The sequence below is a fragment of the Frankliniella occidentalis genome, unplaced genomic scaffold, assembly GCF_000697945.3.
Source record: "Frankliniella occidentalis isolate FOCC.00 unplaced genomic scaffold, Focc_3.1 Scaffold40, whole genome shotgun sequence".
Lineage (NCBI taxonomy): Eukaryota > Metazoa > Arthropoda > Insecta > Thysanoptera > Thripidae > Frankliniella > Frankliniella occidentalis.
Genome location: NW_026267170.1, coordinates 1,841,227 through 1,853,180, shown reverse-complemented (window position 1 = coordinate 1,853,180; position 11,954 = coordinate 1,841,227). Strand labels below are relative to the sequence as shown.

At 41.6% G+C, this 11,954-nt stretch overlaps 2 protein-coding genes across 5 annotated transcripts in view; both read left to right on the top strand.

The window, feature by feature from the left end:
* The window catches only part of LOC113215134 (cadherin-23), a 104,653-nt gene extending 94,223 nt beyond the window's left edge, over positions 1 to 10,430 (top strand). For both annotated transcript variants that reach the window (XM_026434711.2, XM_052266549.1), the window contains 30 exons: positions 400 to 691; positions 789 to 1,159; positions 1,243 to 1,404; positions 1,493 to 1,622; positions 1,717 to 1,889; positions 2,014 to 2,211; positions 2,286 to 2,424; positions 2,501 to 2,628; positions 2,713 to 2,840; positions 2,957 to 3,082; positions 3,163 to 3,311; positions 3,399 to 4,051; positions 4,150 to 4,423; positions 4,505 to 4,669; positions 4,782 to 5,024; positions 5,114 to 5,202; positions 5,332 to 5,489; positions 5,582 to 5,763; positions 5,858 to 6,081; positions 6,171 to 6,359; positions 6,472 to 6,604; positions 6,702 to 6,862; positions 7,003 to 7,311; positions 7,400 to 7,585; positions 7,670 to 7,806; positions 7,887 to 8,085; positions 8,172 to 8,364; positions 8,477 to 8,609; positions 8,718 to 8,855; positions 8,948 to 10,430. In XM_026434711.2, coding sequence (XP_026290496.1) covers positions 463 to 691; positions 789 to 1,159; positions 1,243 to 1,404; positions 1,493 to 1,622; positions 1,717 to 1,889; positions 2,014 to 2,211; positions 2,286 to 2,424; positions 2,501 to 2,628; positions 2,713 to 2,840; positions 2,957 to 3,082; positions 3,163 to 3,311; positions 3,399 to 4,051; positions 4,150 to 4,423; positions 4,505 to 4,669; positions 4,782 to 5,024; positions 5,114 to 5,202; positions 5,332 to 5,489; positions 5,582 to 5,763; positions 5,858 to 6,081; positions 6,171 to 6,359; positions 6,472 to 6,604; positions 6,702 to 6,862; positions 7,003 to 7,311; positions 7,400 to 7,585; positions 7,670 to 7,806; positions 7,887 to 8,085; positions 8,172 to 8,364; positions 8,477 to 8,609; positions 8,718 to 8,855; positions 8,948 to 9,140 — 5,892 coding nt within the window. In that variant the 5' untranslated portion in view covers positions 400 to 462 and the 3' untranslated portion in view covers positions 9,141 to 10,430. The remainder of the gene's footprint in view (positions 1 to 399; positions 692 to 788; positions 1,160 to 1,242; positions 1,405 to 1,492; positions 1,623 to 1,716; positions 1,890 to 2,013; positions 2,212 to 2,285; positions 2,425 to 2,500; positions 2,629 to 2,712; positions 2,841 to 2,956; positions 3,083 to 3,162; positions 3,312 to 3,398; positions 4,052 to 4,149; positions 4,424 to 4,504; positions 4,670 to 4,781; positions 5,025 to 5,113; positions 5,203 to 5,331; positions 5,490 to 5,581; positions 5,764 to 5,857; positions 6,082 to 6,170; positions 6,360 to 6,471; positions 6,605 to 6,701; positions 6,863 to 7,002; positions 7,312 to 7,399; positions 7,586 to 7,669; positions 7,807 to 7,886; positions 8,086 to 8,171; positions 8,365 to 8,476; positions 8,610 to 8,717; positions 8,856 to 8,947) is intronic.
* Positions 10,431 to 10,888: 458 nt separating this feature from the next.
* LOC113215131 (uncharacterized) overlaps positions 10,889 to 11,954 on the top strand; it is a 94,135-nt gene continuing 93,069 nt past the window's right edge. For 2 of the 3 annotated variants that reach the window (XM_052266529.1, XM_052266527.1), the window contains exons 1-2: positions 10,889 to 11,099; positions 11,658 to 11,837. In XM_052266529.1, the coding sequence (XP_052122489.1) occupies positions 11,699 to 11,837 (139 nt within the window). In that variant the 5' untranslated portion in view covers positions 10,889 to 11,099; positions 11,658 to 11,698. The remainder of the gene's footprint in view (positions 11,100 to 11,657; positions 11,838 to 11,954) is intronic. The other variant, XM_052266528.1, reaches the window with a different exon arrangement.

Here is an 11,954-nt window from a genome sequence, read left to right as displayed (position 1 = left end):
GCTCGCAGTGCTCCCGAGGCCGGTCACGGTGGCTGGTTGGGTCGAGTTGGGTGGGTCAGGCAGGGTGCTGACCGTAAGATTTCACTCTTGATATAACACACACACACTCTCCCTCCTCCTCCCTCCCCCTCTCCACACACACAACACGTGCAATACTCGTGTGCAATATAGACGTGCACTCAGCGACCCCCCACTGGCCGGCGGTCAGGACTCGGCCTGCGGTCCATCAAAGCGATGCGACCCAGTTGTGGGTTTGGCTTGCGAGCGCTTTGCTCCGCCACCGCCACCCCAAGGACTTCGACACTGCTGGAACAAAGGAGGAGACTTTTTGGAATCGATTTGCTGCGAAGGCATTCATGTTCCCGTCCTGATCGTCACCGACATCTCCTCGTGTTGCAGGAATGTGATGCTGCCGCGCCGCTGCCGGGGTCTGGGCGATGACGGTCCGCCTTTAGGTCCACCATGCCGCCTAGCTCCGCCAGGCTCCGCACGGAGGGCAGCACGAGCCGCGTGCGCATCAAGGGCCCCCTGCGCCTCGCGCTGCCGGCCCTGCTGCCCGTCCTCCTGCCCGTCGTCCTGGCCGTGCTGCTGACGGCGACGGGCGCTGCGGCCAACCACCCCCCGCGCTTCCTCATCGACGGCCAGACGGAGATCGTGCTGCGTCTCAAGGAGGGCAACGAGACGCCCGTCGGTCAGTACACTTGGGTGCATGGGTGTTGGGGTGTTGGGCCTCGGGGGTCGACGCGTTTGTTTAGAGTCTCCCTGACATCCCGGTTACTCGTCGACAGGGAGTCTCATCTACCGGCTTCGAGGAGCGGACCCGGACGGGGACGCTCTGACCTTCGGCGTCCGCGGCTCGGAGGGCCATGACATGCTGCGCATCGAGAACCTGGGCACGAGCGAGGCCAACGTGTACCTGAACAAGGAGCTGGACCGGGAGGTGCGCGACGAGTACCTGCTGGTGCTGACGCTCACCGACGGCCGGCTCGGCGACGGCAACTTCATCACGCAGAGCCTGCTGCTGCTCGTGGAGGACGTGAACGACAACGAGCCCGTGTTCAAGCCCTACCCGCCCAGCATCACGGTGCGGGAGGACGCGGACCCGGGTGTGCTCGCCACCGTGGAGGCCACGGACCTCGACGAGGGAGCCTACGGCCAGGTGAGTAGTGGCAAACATAATGCTGTGGTCACGTTACATGTTGCGCCGAGCTCAATAAAGCTCTTGCTTGCGTCTCCGTGCAGGTTGTGTACTACCTCCAAGAGCTGGACGGCGACGACGACCTCTTCTCCATCTCGACGGTGAATGGCAAGGGTGTGCTGAGGTTGGCCGGCCACCTAGACTACGAACGCAAGTTTCTGTATCAAATACGTGTTCTGGCAGTGGATAGAGCCATAAATGAAAGGGTAAGTGTATCGTTGCAGTTTACGGAGGCCAAAGAGGGAAAAAAAATCTGCTTTGCATCTTAATCATAATTTGATATTTTATTCATAGGTCAACACTGGAACAGCTGCCATTCTAGTTAAGGTACAAGACGTTGAGGATCAACCACCTGAGTTTGTTGTTGTTCCCGCTGTTTCGAGAGTTAGTGAAGATGCTCGCATTGGATCTTCAGTTCTTCAAGGTATGTTGAATACTGGAGATTGAGTGTAATTGTTTCATAAGAACAGTTTTAATTTGAGTGCTTCTCATCCTTATGCAATACATTTATTTTGCAGTGAAAGCTGTTGATGGCGATCGAGGAATTAATAATCCAATTTCCTATTCCATTACCCGTGGAGCCCATGGGGTATTTGAAATTGATGCTAACACAGGAATTATTTTTACACTCCAGAAACTAGATAGGGAAGGACCACTCACAAATAATGGCGCTTACATCCTTGAAATAATGGTACTGTATCAAGCTGATTATTATCATTGTTATTTAGTTAAATTGATGGTTGTTTTATGTTAATCTTTTGTATTCCTATTCTTAAAAAAATGATTTGTCTTGCCTTTTCATTGATTCAAATTAGGCTCAGGAAGACTCAAAATTAGTTCAGCCTCCACCTACAACCCGAACAGAAGTAACTGTTATTTTGATGGATGTCAATGATGAGATTCCCACCTTCCGGAGCTCGGCATATTTTGCTGAAGTAAATGAGAATGCTCCCATAAACACACCAGTTACCTTCCTTAGAAATGCGGTGCCAGAAGTTTTTGACCATGATCAGGTATGTAACAATTCAGACTGATATAAAAATGATTTCACATGGAAATTAAAAATTACTTGTTGTTTTTTCTGTAGGGGAACAATGGGACTTTTATTATGTTCATTGAAGGAGACAGAGGTATTTTTGAAGTTACTCCTCCTAAAGGAATAAATGAAGCAACATTCCTTGTGCGAGTGAAAGATTCAACCAAATTGGATTATGAAAAAACCAAAGGTGTGCATCTTAAATTTACTATGAAACCTCACAAATATATACGCAAGGGATAATTTTATATTTTTGTGGTTTTCAGTTATGAATTTTACTCTAGTAGCCAAAGAAACAGTACCAAATAATGCAAAGTACAGTGCTGTCCCTCTGACAGTACACATAAGAGATGTAAATGATAATGTTCCAGAATTTGATAAAAATGTATATGAGGTAAGTTTCCTATTTCTTGTATGATTTGGAAAGGCTCATTAGCTGTCCTTACAAAGAGTTAAAACACACAAATTTTTTCTTCAGGTTTCTGTCCCTGAAAACTCATTGAAAGGTACAACTGTTGCCAAAATAGTCGCAAAAGATGCAGACTCAGGTGAATTTGGTACTGCAGGCATTCGTTTCACAGAACTGCGGGGAAGTGTTGCTGATATGTATGTACTTTCAACTAAATCAAGTCAACTTTTGAATTTTGGTCTTCAGTTAACATGTGATAAGTTTTCTTTAAAATATTATTTAGATTTACTGTATTTGGTGTAATTGTTTGCAGATTACATCTGGATCCTTTGACTGGTGTTATCACAATCAAAGCGGAGGGAAGTAACTTTGATCGGGAGTTAGCGTCTCGCCACTATCTTACTGTGGAAGTTAGAGATGATCTAGGGAGAGGAAACAGGTACTTTATTTTCACAATTGAATTAGTTTTGCTTGTTTAAAAATTCACTTTGATTCCTAATACCACTCATCTCTCTTCAGAAATACTGTGCAGTTGGTTGTTAACATAGCAGATGTCAATGACAATGCTCCAGAATTTCTACAGAGTGAATATGAAGCACGCTTATTAGAAGACTCTACTGAATTTGAATCTCCTCTAGTAATTGAGGCAAGAGACCTTGACTTAAATGGTAACTATCAGTATCCATACTTTTATCTGAAAAATTGTTTCTCATATATCACATATTTCTAAATTTCTTTATTTTTATTTTTTTCAGGGACCCGTCATAGTATGATACATTACAGTATCATTGATGGTGATCCATTTGGAAATTTTACACTTGACCCTGTCACTGGTGTATTGAAGCCTACTTCCCCGATTGACTTTGAACAGCTTGTTGGTACAAGAGCTGTTTCTGAGGAAGCTGGAGGACCTAATGTCAGACCTGTTCGTATGGTTGTGCAAGCCCAAGATTTAGGTGTCCCACCCATGTGGTCCCAAGCTCTAGTCACAGTATATGTTCAAGATGTAAATGACCATACACCTCAATTTGAACAGGGGTATTATTTGCGCTCAATTCCTGAAGACTTGCCTGGTGGAAGCTCGGTTCTTCAGGTGAAAGCTTGGGATGCTGATGGTTCATCACCAAACAATCGTGTTGTATACCGCATTCAACAAGGAGCAGAGGACAAGTTTGTCATGGATGCTGATACTGGGATTGTAACTGTGGCTCATGGAGCAAATTTAGATCCTGACAGATCTGATCCCAAAAGCAACTTGTATGCTATGGTGGTTGTTGCACTAGATGGAGGGATTGGTGCTAGACAGCGTCAAGCTGCTGTTCCGGTGAACATCACAATAGTGGATGTAAATAACAAGGCACCTGTCTTTCAGGAACCTGGCACAATTCATGTTTATGAAAATACTCCTGTAAGTCCTTAAAAAAAATTAAAAAAATAATAATCCTCTAATTTAAACAAATTGAGTGCCTAAATTTCTTATTGTCACACCATTATCTTTCTTTCCAGGTAGGACAAACGGTGTACAAAGTGGTGGCCACAGATTTAGATGCCAAGCCTGTATTACGGTATCGTATTGATCCAGACAACTCTGAAGCCAGGAATGAGGAGGGCACCATTGTGAAGAGTACTGAATATGATTATCTATCGGTATTTGAGTTAGGTCCCCTGGATGGCTTATTAAGAGTGGCTCGCCTCCTTGACCGAGAGCAGGTTGAAAGTATCCGCCTTGCTCTTGTTGTTGAAGATCTAGCTGCAGCTAAAGGGAAACAAATTGCTTCAGGTATTGTGTACACAAGCTATCTTTGCTTCTTATTTTTACTGTTTATGACTTTTTACTGTAACTAGTCCCTATGTTTGACAGCTATATTGACAATAATTGTTGATGATGAAAATGATAACAATCCAAAGTTCAGAAGACCATTTTACCGGAGATCAATACCAGAAAATAGTCAAACTGGATCTATGATAGTCAGTATTGTTGCTGATGATGCAGATAAGAACCGAACTATTACTTATTCCTTGGAAGGTGTGGTCAAACATCATTTGTATTTAAATTTATTTCAATTGTTGTAAAAGTAAAATATTAATTTGTATGTTGTTGTTTTTTGTTTTTTTGTTTTATCGAAAAAAAAAATTAGCTCCCCGTGCATTGCAAGACCTTGTGCATCTTGATCCAGAGACAGGAGAAATGGTTGTTGCAAACCGCATTGATTTTGAACAGCACAGTTGGCTTAACTTTACCGTTAAAGCCACTGACTCGGGTTTCCCCTCCAGAGCAAGTCATGTTGAAGTATTTATTCAAATTTTGGATGAAAATGATAATAATCCATATTTTATTGGAGACATTACAAATATAACTGTGAGAGAAGATGCACCAATAGGTACAAAATAACACCTATTCTCATATTTTACTTCTGCGACAGTAATTCAAATTTTCATGATATTTTTGCATTTTGAATTTTTTTTTTAGGAACTGAAATAGCTACTATTCAAGCAAAAGATGCAGATTCTGGGGATTATGGAAAAGTTACATATCTTCTGGACCGTATTTCATCTTTGGTAAGCTTTAATTTTACTCAATTTTGTTTCTACTGAAAATTATTTAGAAATAGTTTGTGACCAGCAGTTTTTAAGTTTTATTTTGTCTGATCATCATTCATCTTATATTTTTTGTTCTTTTTATTTTAGGGCAAATTTCAAATTGATCCTGATACAGGGGTTTTAAATGTATCAGACAAATTAAATCGAGAGGAACAAAGTTCTTATCTCTTGGTAATAGAAGCATGGGACAATTACCAATTTGGCTATGCAAGTGGAGAAAGCCGCAACGCGTTCAAACAGATTGGGTAAACAATTAAATTTAAGCCTTCAAAATTCAAATTTTATGAAATACTTTTTGCACTTCCCTTATAATGTATTTGTTTTCATTTTTCTTCAGTGTCAACATTGTTGATGTGAATGATGAAGTTCCTGTGTTTGAGCCAGTGAATGGCTGTGTTCATATAACAGAATTTCATGAGCCCCATGACACTGTGACAGTTGTCAAAGCCAGCGATGCTGATGATCCAAATACACCCAATGGTCGTATTAAATTTTCAATAACAGGAGGAAATGAGCAAGGTTAGTGGAATGCAAAGCACTGAAAATGAAATGTTTTCTTGTTTCTCAGGGGTTTTTTTGGTTTTCAGTTCTGACTGTTTTGTTTTCTTTTCAGAGCTATTTAGATTAGAAACTATTGATTGGTGGTCTGCTCGAATTGTTTCAACCACAACTTTAAAAGCTCGATATGGAAATTATACATTGAAGCTTCTAGCTCAAGATCTGGGGTCTCCTCCTAATTCGGTAACTATGGATTTGTCCATATGTGTGCTGGATATTAATGATAATGCACCTCGTTTTATCAGCCCACCCCACAACATAACTATCCGGGTACCCGAGGTAAGACATTGTATTGGTAGTAATTTGATTGTATTTTTGAAAGGTTGCTTGATTTAACAGATTAATTTCTTATTCTCTTTTAATTTTAGAATGCTACACTTGGAAGCACAGTCATACAGGTTGAAGCTGTTGATGAAGATGTAGGACCAAATGGAGCAGTGCGTTATCGTTTGAGACAAGACCAATCCGGCGATTGGCGAACGTTTGCAATTGATGATATAAGTGGAATAATTCAACTTCGCCAGCCTCTTGACCGTGAGCGTCAGAAAACATATCAGGTAATTGAAGCACTGACATTTCTTGTTCTTTTTTGAAGTTTTCAGTTGTATTTTCACTTTTACATTTAGTTTAACAAATAGTAATATTTTTATTTTTTGTGATTCATTACAGTTAAGAGTTGAAGCTTATGACTTAGGCATTCCCACCCCACTGTCCTCTGACCTGGATCTTACAGTGTATGTCCGCAATGTAAATGACTATGAGCCACAGTTCCTTGTAGATGAATTCACTGTGAATTTCACAGGTATGTAGCAAAATAGATAGAAGGTTTTGACAATAGGTTTTGCATATATATCTTATATTTTATTGATCAATTTTGATTCTTGCATTTTGTACCCCAGAACATAGCTCTCCTGGCCATGAACGACGCATATTGATTGACACAGTTGATAGGGATGAAGTTGATGAATTGGACGATCCACCAACTCCTGTGTGTTACTACATTGTTGCTGGCAACAAGGACGGTCTGTTTGCATTAGAACCCCTACGTCATGAACTTTTGGTGTGTATTCATTCATGCAATCTGTTATTTAAAAATATCTCTTAAATACAAACAACTATAACAAATGCATTTCATAAGTATTTTTTTGTTTTTTTGTTTGAAAATCTATTGTTTTGTAAGAATTTTTCTTTGTTTTATAGGTTGCTAAGGAGCTGGATAGAGAAAAGGCCTCTGAGCATATTCTACTCATAAAAGCCTCTGAAGATTGTCTGCACAGACCTTCGCTTAGAGATTCTAAGATCTCCGAGGCTTCTAATAGCATTGGTGATTTAAGCAGCAACTTTTCTCTAGTTGATGGATGGATGTTTGATTCAAAAGATGATACTCTTCTTCGGGTGATTGTAAAAGTAATTGATATAAATGACAACCCTCCTCATTTTGTTAAAAAAGTTTTTACTGGTGGTGTAACTACAGAGGCTGATTTTGGGACTGAGTTTATGCAAGTCACCGTAAGTAAAAGAATAATCCAAAGGTATCCATCAAAACTTAAATTTTGTGGATATTTTCCAATAATAATCCATGGGGTTTATTTCTCAGGCTGTCGATCCTGATGAAGGTGTCAATTCAGTGGTGAACTATTATCAGATTGGAAGAGTACAAATGACCCTGAGTGAAGGAATGGAAAATATTCAGCATCCACCATTTTTAGTAGACCGTGATACAGGCGGAGTGCATCTGAATTTCGATCCTCAAAGAGGAATGAAGGGGTACTTTGACTTCATGGTAAGTTGGAATAAAATTTCAGCAGTTGTAAATAAATGTTCCAAATTTTGATATTAGTCTTATCATCCCCATCAACAATTTCAGGTGTTGGCAAATGATACTGGAGGACTCCAAGACATGGCACGCGTTTTTATCTACTTATTACGAGAAGACCAACGTGTTCGCTTTGTACTGCGCCAACATCCACCTGAAGTGCGCGAGAAAATTGAAGTGTTAAGAGAGTGAGTAAAAAATTTGTAATTCACCTCTATTTTTAAACTTCTCATCCAAGTACAATTTTAATTTCTATGTTATGTTACAGGGTGTTAGGCAATGTTACTGGTGCCATAGTTAATGTTGATGAGTACAAAGTTCATGAAAATCATGATGGCTCAGTTGACAAAACCAAAACTGACCTGTATTTGCATTTTGTCAATAAGCGAGATAATTCCATTATGGAAGTTGGGGATGTTTTGAGGCTTGTAGATCAAAACATTGAAAGTCTTGACACCTTATTCAAGGCAAGTTTGTGCGCTTATTTGCAGTTTGTAAACTGATAACAAGATTAAGTTTCATAATGATAAACCCTATTTCTTATTTTTACCAGGAGTTCAATGTTCTGGATACAATGCCTGCCGAGGCCATTCCCCTTAAAGCTGAAGCTGAACAGCTAATTTGGGTTTGGCTTGTGAGTAGTACTGTCCTACTTGGGTTGTTGCTTTTGCTGGTACTTTCCATCTGTCTGTCTCAAAGATCATCATATCAGAGGCAACTAAAAGCAGCTACTGCTACTGCTTTTGGTGAGTAAAATTGATTATTGATGTCTTATAGATATGTTATTGACTTTCTAAAAATGCCTGGTTTTTAATGTTCATGTATTTTGAAAATTTACATGGTGCCATATTTTTTCAGGATCTAGTGATTCAGCTCTGGGTCAGGCAAGTGGTCGAGTTCCAAATACAAATATGCATAGCACTGAAGGATCCAATCCTATTTGGATGCAAGCATATGAAAATGAGTGGTACAAAGAGGAAGACTCTGAAGTGTAAGTTGAACAGTTTTATCTTGATTACATTTTATTTTAAAATTTTCAAATCTCATTGTTACGTGTTCTATTAGTTACATTATTAATGTGGTTCATATATTTTTTTAGGCAAGCATCAGACAGAGACTCCCTCGATGAGAACGCTGTTACTTCCCATGCGGAGGCAATAAGATCACCACCACAACCAAATGGGGGAACATTTATTTCGAGTGAACGTCAGACAGTGTACAGTGATTCATGCAATAGGTATGACAGGAGCCTCACTTCAACCTTTTTCTAATGTTCAGCTGCTCCTATGATTTTACTAAGCCATATCACACATGTAATTCTGCTTGCAGCCGATCTAACATGCTGCCAGCTGGAGCGTCAAGCGAAACAGCAACAGTCACTGTCTCTGTTGCACCCCTTAAAGAGCAGAATGACTTAAATCGAATAGGCACTATGTCAACTTATCATCAGAACCTCTATCAGCATTTGGACAAACTTAGTAACCCTCTTATATCCAAGAAACTAGAGACAACTGAACTTTAGAAATGTGCTTAAGCAGACAAAAAAAAAGAGAGAGGAAAGAAAGGGATTGTACTTAAAAAACTTAACAATGACGTCACAAGTCTGATTCTATACAAAGTGCAAATTTTTTCCCTTGCCTAGAAATAAATTTGGATTTATGTAGAGATTTTTTTATTTAAGTTTAAGTTTAACATAGACATGTCTGCCATGTAGATTTTTAAATATAACTGTAATGAATGCTTTAAGATGCAACTTTCCTGCAAGCATACTAAAAAGAGCTGGACTTCATTTAATTTTTACGTCTAATTATTATTGTCTTGGTATTGAAAGCAGTTTACTTGCAGTTGTGCATTGATATTTTTACGAGGCCGGTTACTTATCCTAAAAATGAAATGTCCGCAAATTTTGTAAAATTACTCTTCAATAGTTTCATATATATTTCTTTCATGAAAAGTGTTCTTTTATTGGATTTTATTTCTGTTGAACTTCACAAATATTTGGTCCAACTTTTTAGCACTTTCAGGGCATGAAGAGATCCTCCATGACTTTGAATGTAATGTCATTTGAAAGGACTGATTTTACAAAATGTGTAATTTATTTATGTATTCTGTTTTGCTTGATAACTGTACATAGGTACATTTTCAGTTGAAGTGATATTTAATTAACCAAAAGTGATAGTTATGTAAGCCGATATTTATGAACTTCAGTAAGACATACATATTTTGTATGAGATGTTTTTGTGTTGTGCAAAGACCAGAAAGTTAATTTATGACTTCTCAATTACACAGTTTGTCATATAAACTCTGTAACATAGACTCTTTTGTAACTACCCTTTTCTTTGTGTAAATTTGGACTGTTACCAATCACAGTGCAGGAACTGTAATATTAGATTATTTATAAATTGTACAGTTAGCAAATCAAAGTGCCTTATTTGTAGTAGTGCTTGGAATAATTCTGCCATGTCTGTATTCTTAACAATAACCAAGGCTGTTATTTTTACAAGAATAAATAAAAATGCCTATTCCTATTTACACAAGGTTAGAACCACTTGGAGTAAATTGAGGAAGCTAAATATTTCTACTGATGACTGTATGCTTTACGCATCTTGAAACTGATCTGAAAATACTTTGTAGACTCCAAAGTACTTTGTATAAATCTTTTGTACAACCAGCCCAGGTATATTTCTCTAATGCTTTAAACAATTGTAAATATTTTTTGTATGAAAACTGTAATTAGTGTAACTATATAGCTGATAGATTTTATACCTCAACATCGAATTGATTGTTCAATAAAATTTAAACAATCTTTTAATCAATAGCATCCTTTACTTATCTAAAGAGCCGGAGCATACAACCTCGTACTACATCTGCCGAGTCATTTTTGACGAGTAACAGAACAGAGCAGAGTAGTACATAGCGCCCGGGGAGATCGAGGTAGGCAACCAGTCGTCAGGAGTGTCGTGCGGTTGCCTACCCTCCAGTCGGCGGGCGCTACATACTGCTGTACCCACGCGATCTCTGTCGATGTGCGTCACAGCTTGAGGTCGTAGTCAGCACGCAGTGGTTCGCGTGTGTTTGTAAGAGCGAGATTGACAGACACGGGCTTGTTTATGGGAACAACTGGTGAGAGGCAGGAGCGGGGGCGCCGCATGCACTTACTCTACTCTCCCCTCACGCCTGGCGCGCCCGGCCGCCGCGCCGAGGCTGGCAGCAGGCCGGCGGCAGGCTGGCGCGCGCCGAGACGCTTAGGCTTTGCGTTTTCTCACGGCGGCCAGTCGAGCCGATTCGCGAGCGGTGGCTGGCCCGGCTGGCCTGGTGTCGCCTTTGCGCCTCTCCCCGGCCGGCCTCCCCGGCGCTCGGCGCTCTCGGTCGCGAGCTGCACCCCGTCGGTGGGCCCGGCCGCCGCCGCGCGCAAGGCGCACCGCGTATCGTGTTCAAGTCCACACAGCTAGATAATCTTCTACGATCGCCTTTACCTAAAGTAAGTACAGCACTCTCCAGCCTGACTGAGAACCTCCCTCTATACACACAGATTGATGTATCACTACTGTCTTTCCATGACTTATCCGAACTCAGCTAACAAATGATATATCCCATCTCTATACGTGCCCCTGGCACCCCCCCCCTCCCTCCCCTCTCAGCTCCCCACTAAGGCCAAGGGCTTGAGGGCCGAAGGTCTGGCGCTGGCAGGGGTTGGGGTGAAGGGTTCGTCCGTGTGGTCCCCTGGCTAGCGATACCCGCCCCGCCCCTCCCCGCCGCCACACGGGGTCTCACTGCTAACCTCACGGCAGGCGCGCGCCACTGTTTTTGTGGACGTGAGCCAAGTGTTATGCTGTTGACTGTTTGATCAAGTCGCTGAGATTCTCGACCGCTCCTCTCCTCCCCCAACGGCAGCGTGGGTGCAGCGGCGCGCAAGACTGTCAGCCATTTATTTTGATTTCTTTTTTTCTTTTTTTGCACAAAAACGAATGGGGTCGAAAAAAAGCCCAACAAACTAAAAGCGTCGACCCGCATTATTTATTCTGCGTTGTCGTCACAGCGACCCGAACCACTCGACCCGCCTCTTCCAGGGACGACACGATGATCGACCTCGAGCTCCCTGGCGTGGGCGTGCGCCTCGGCGTCCACAACGACGCCTTGCTCCGCCTTCCCCGGCGCACCGCGTCGAGCAGCAACCTGCCGCCATCGCGCTGCTCCGTGTCTGTTCTCCCACCCTCCGGTAGGTCTACACATCTAGCCTTAGGGTGTAGCGATTGTTGTTGTTGTTGTTGTTGTTGTTGTTGTTGTTGTTGTTGTTGTTGTTGTTGTTGTTGTTGTTGTTGTTGTTGTTGTTGTT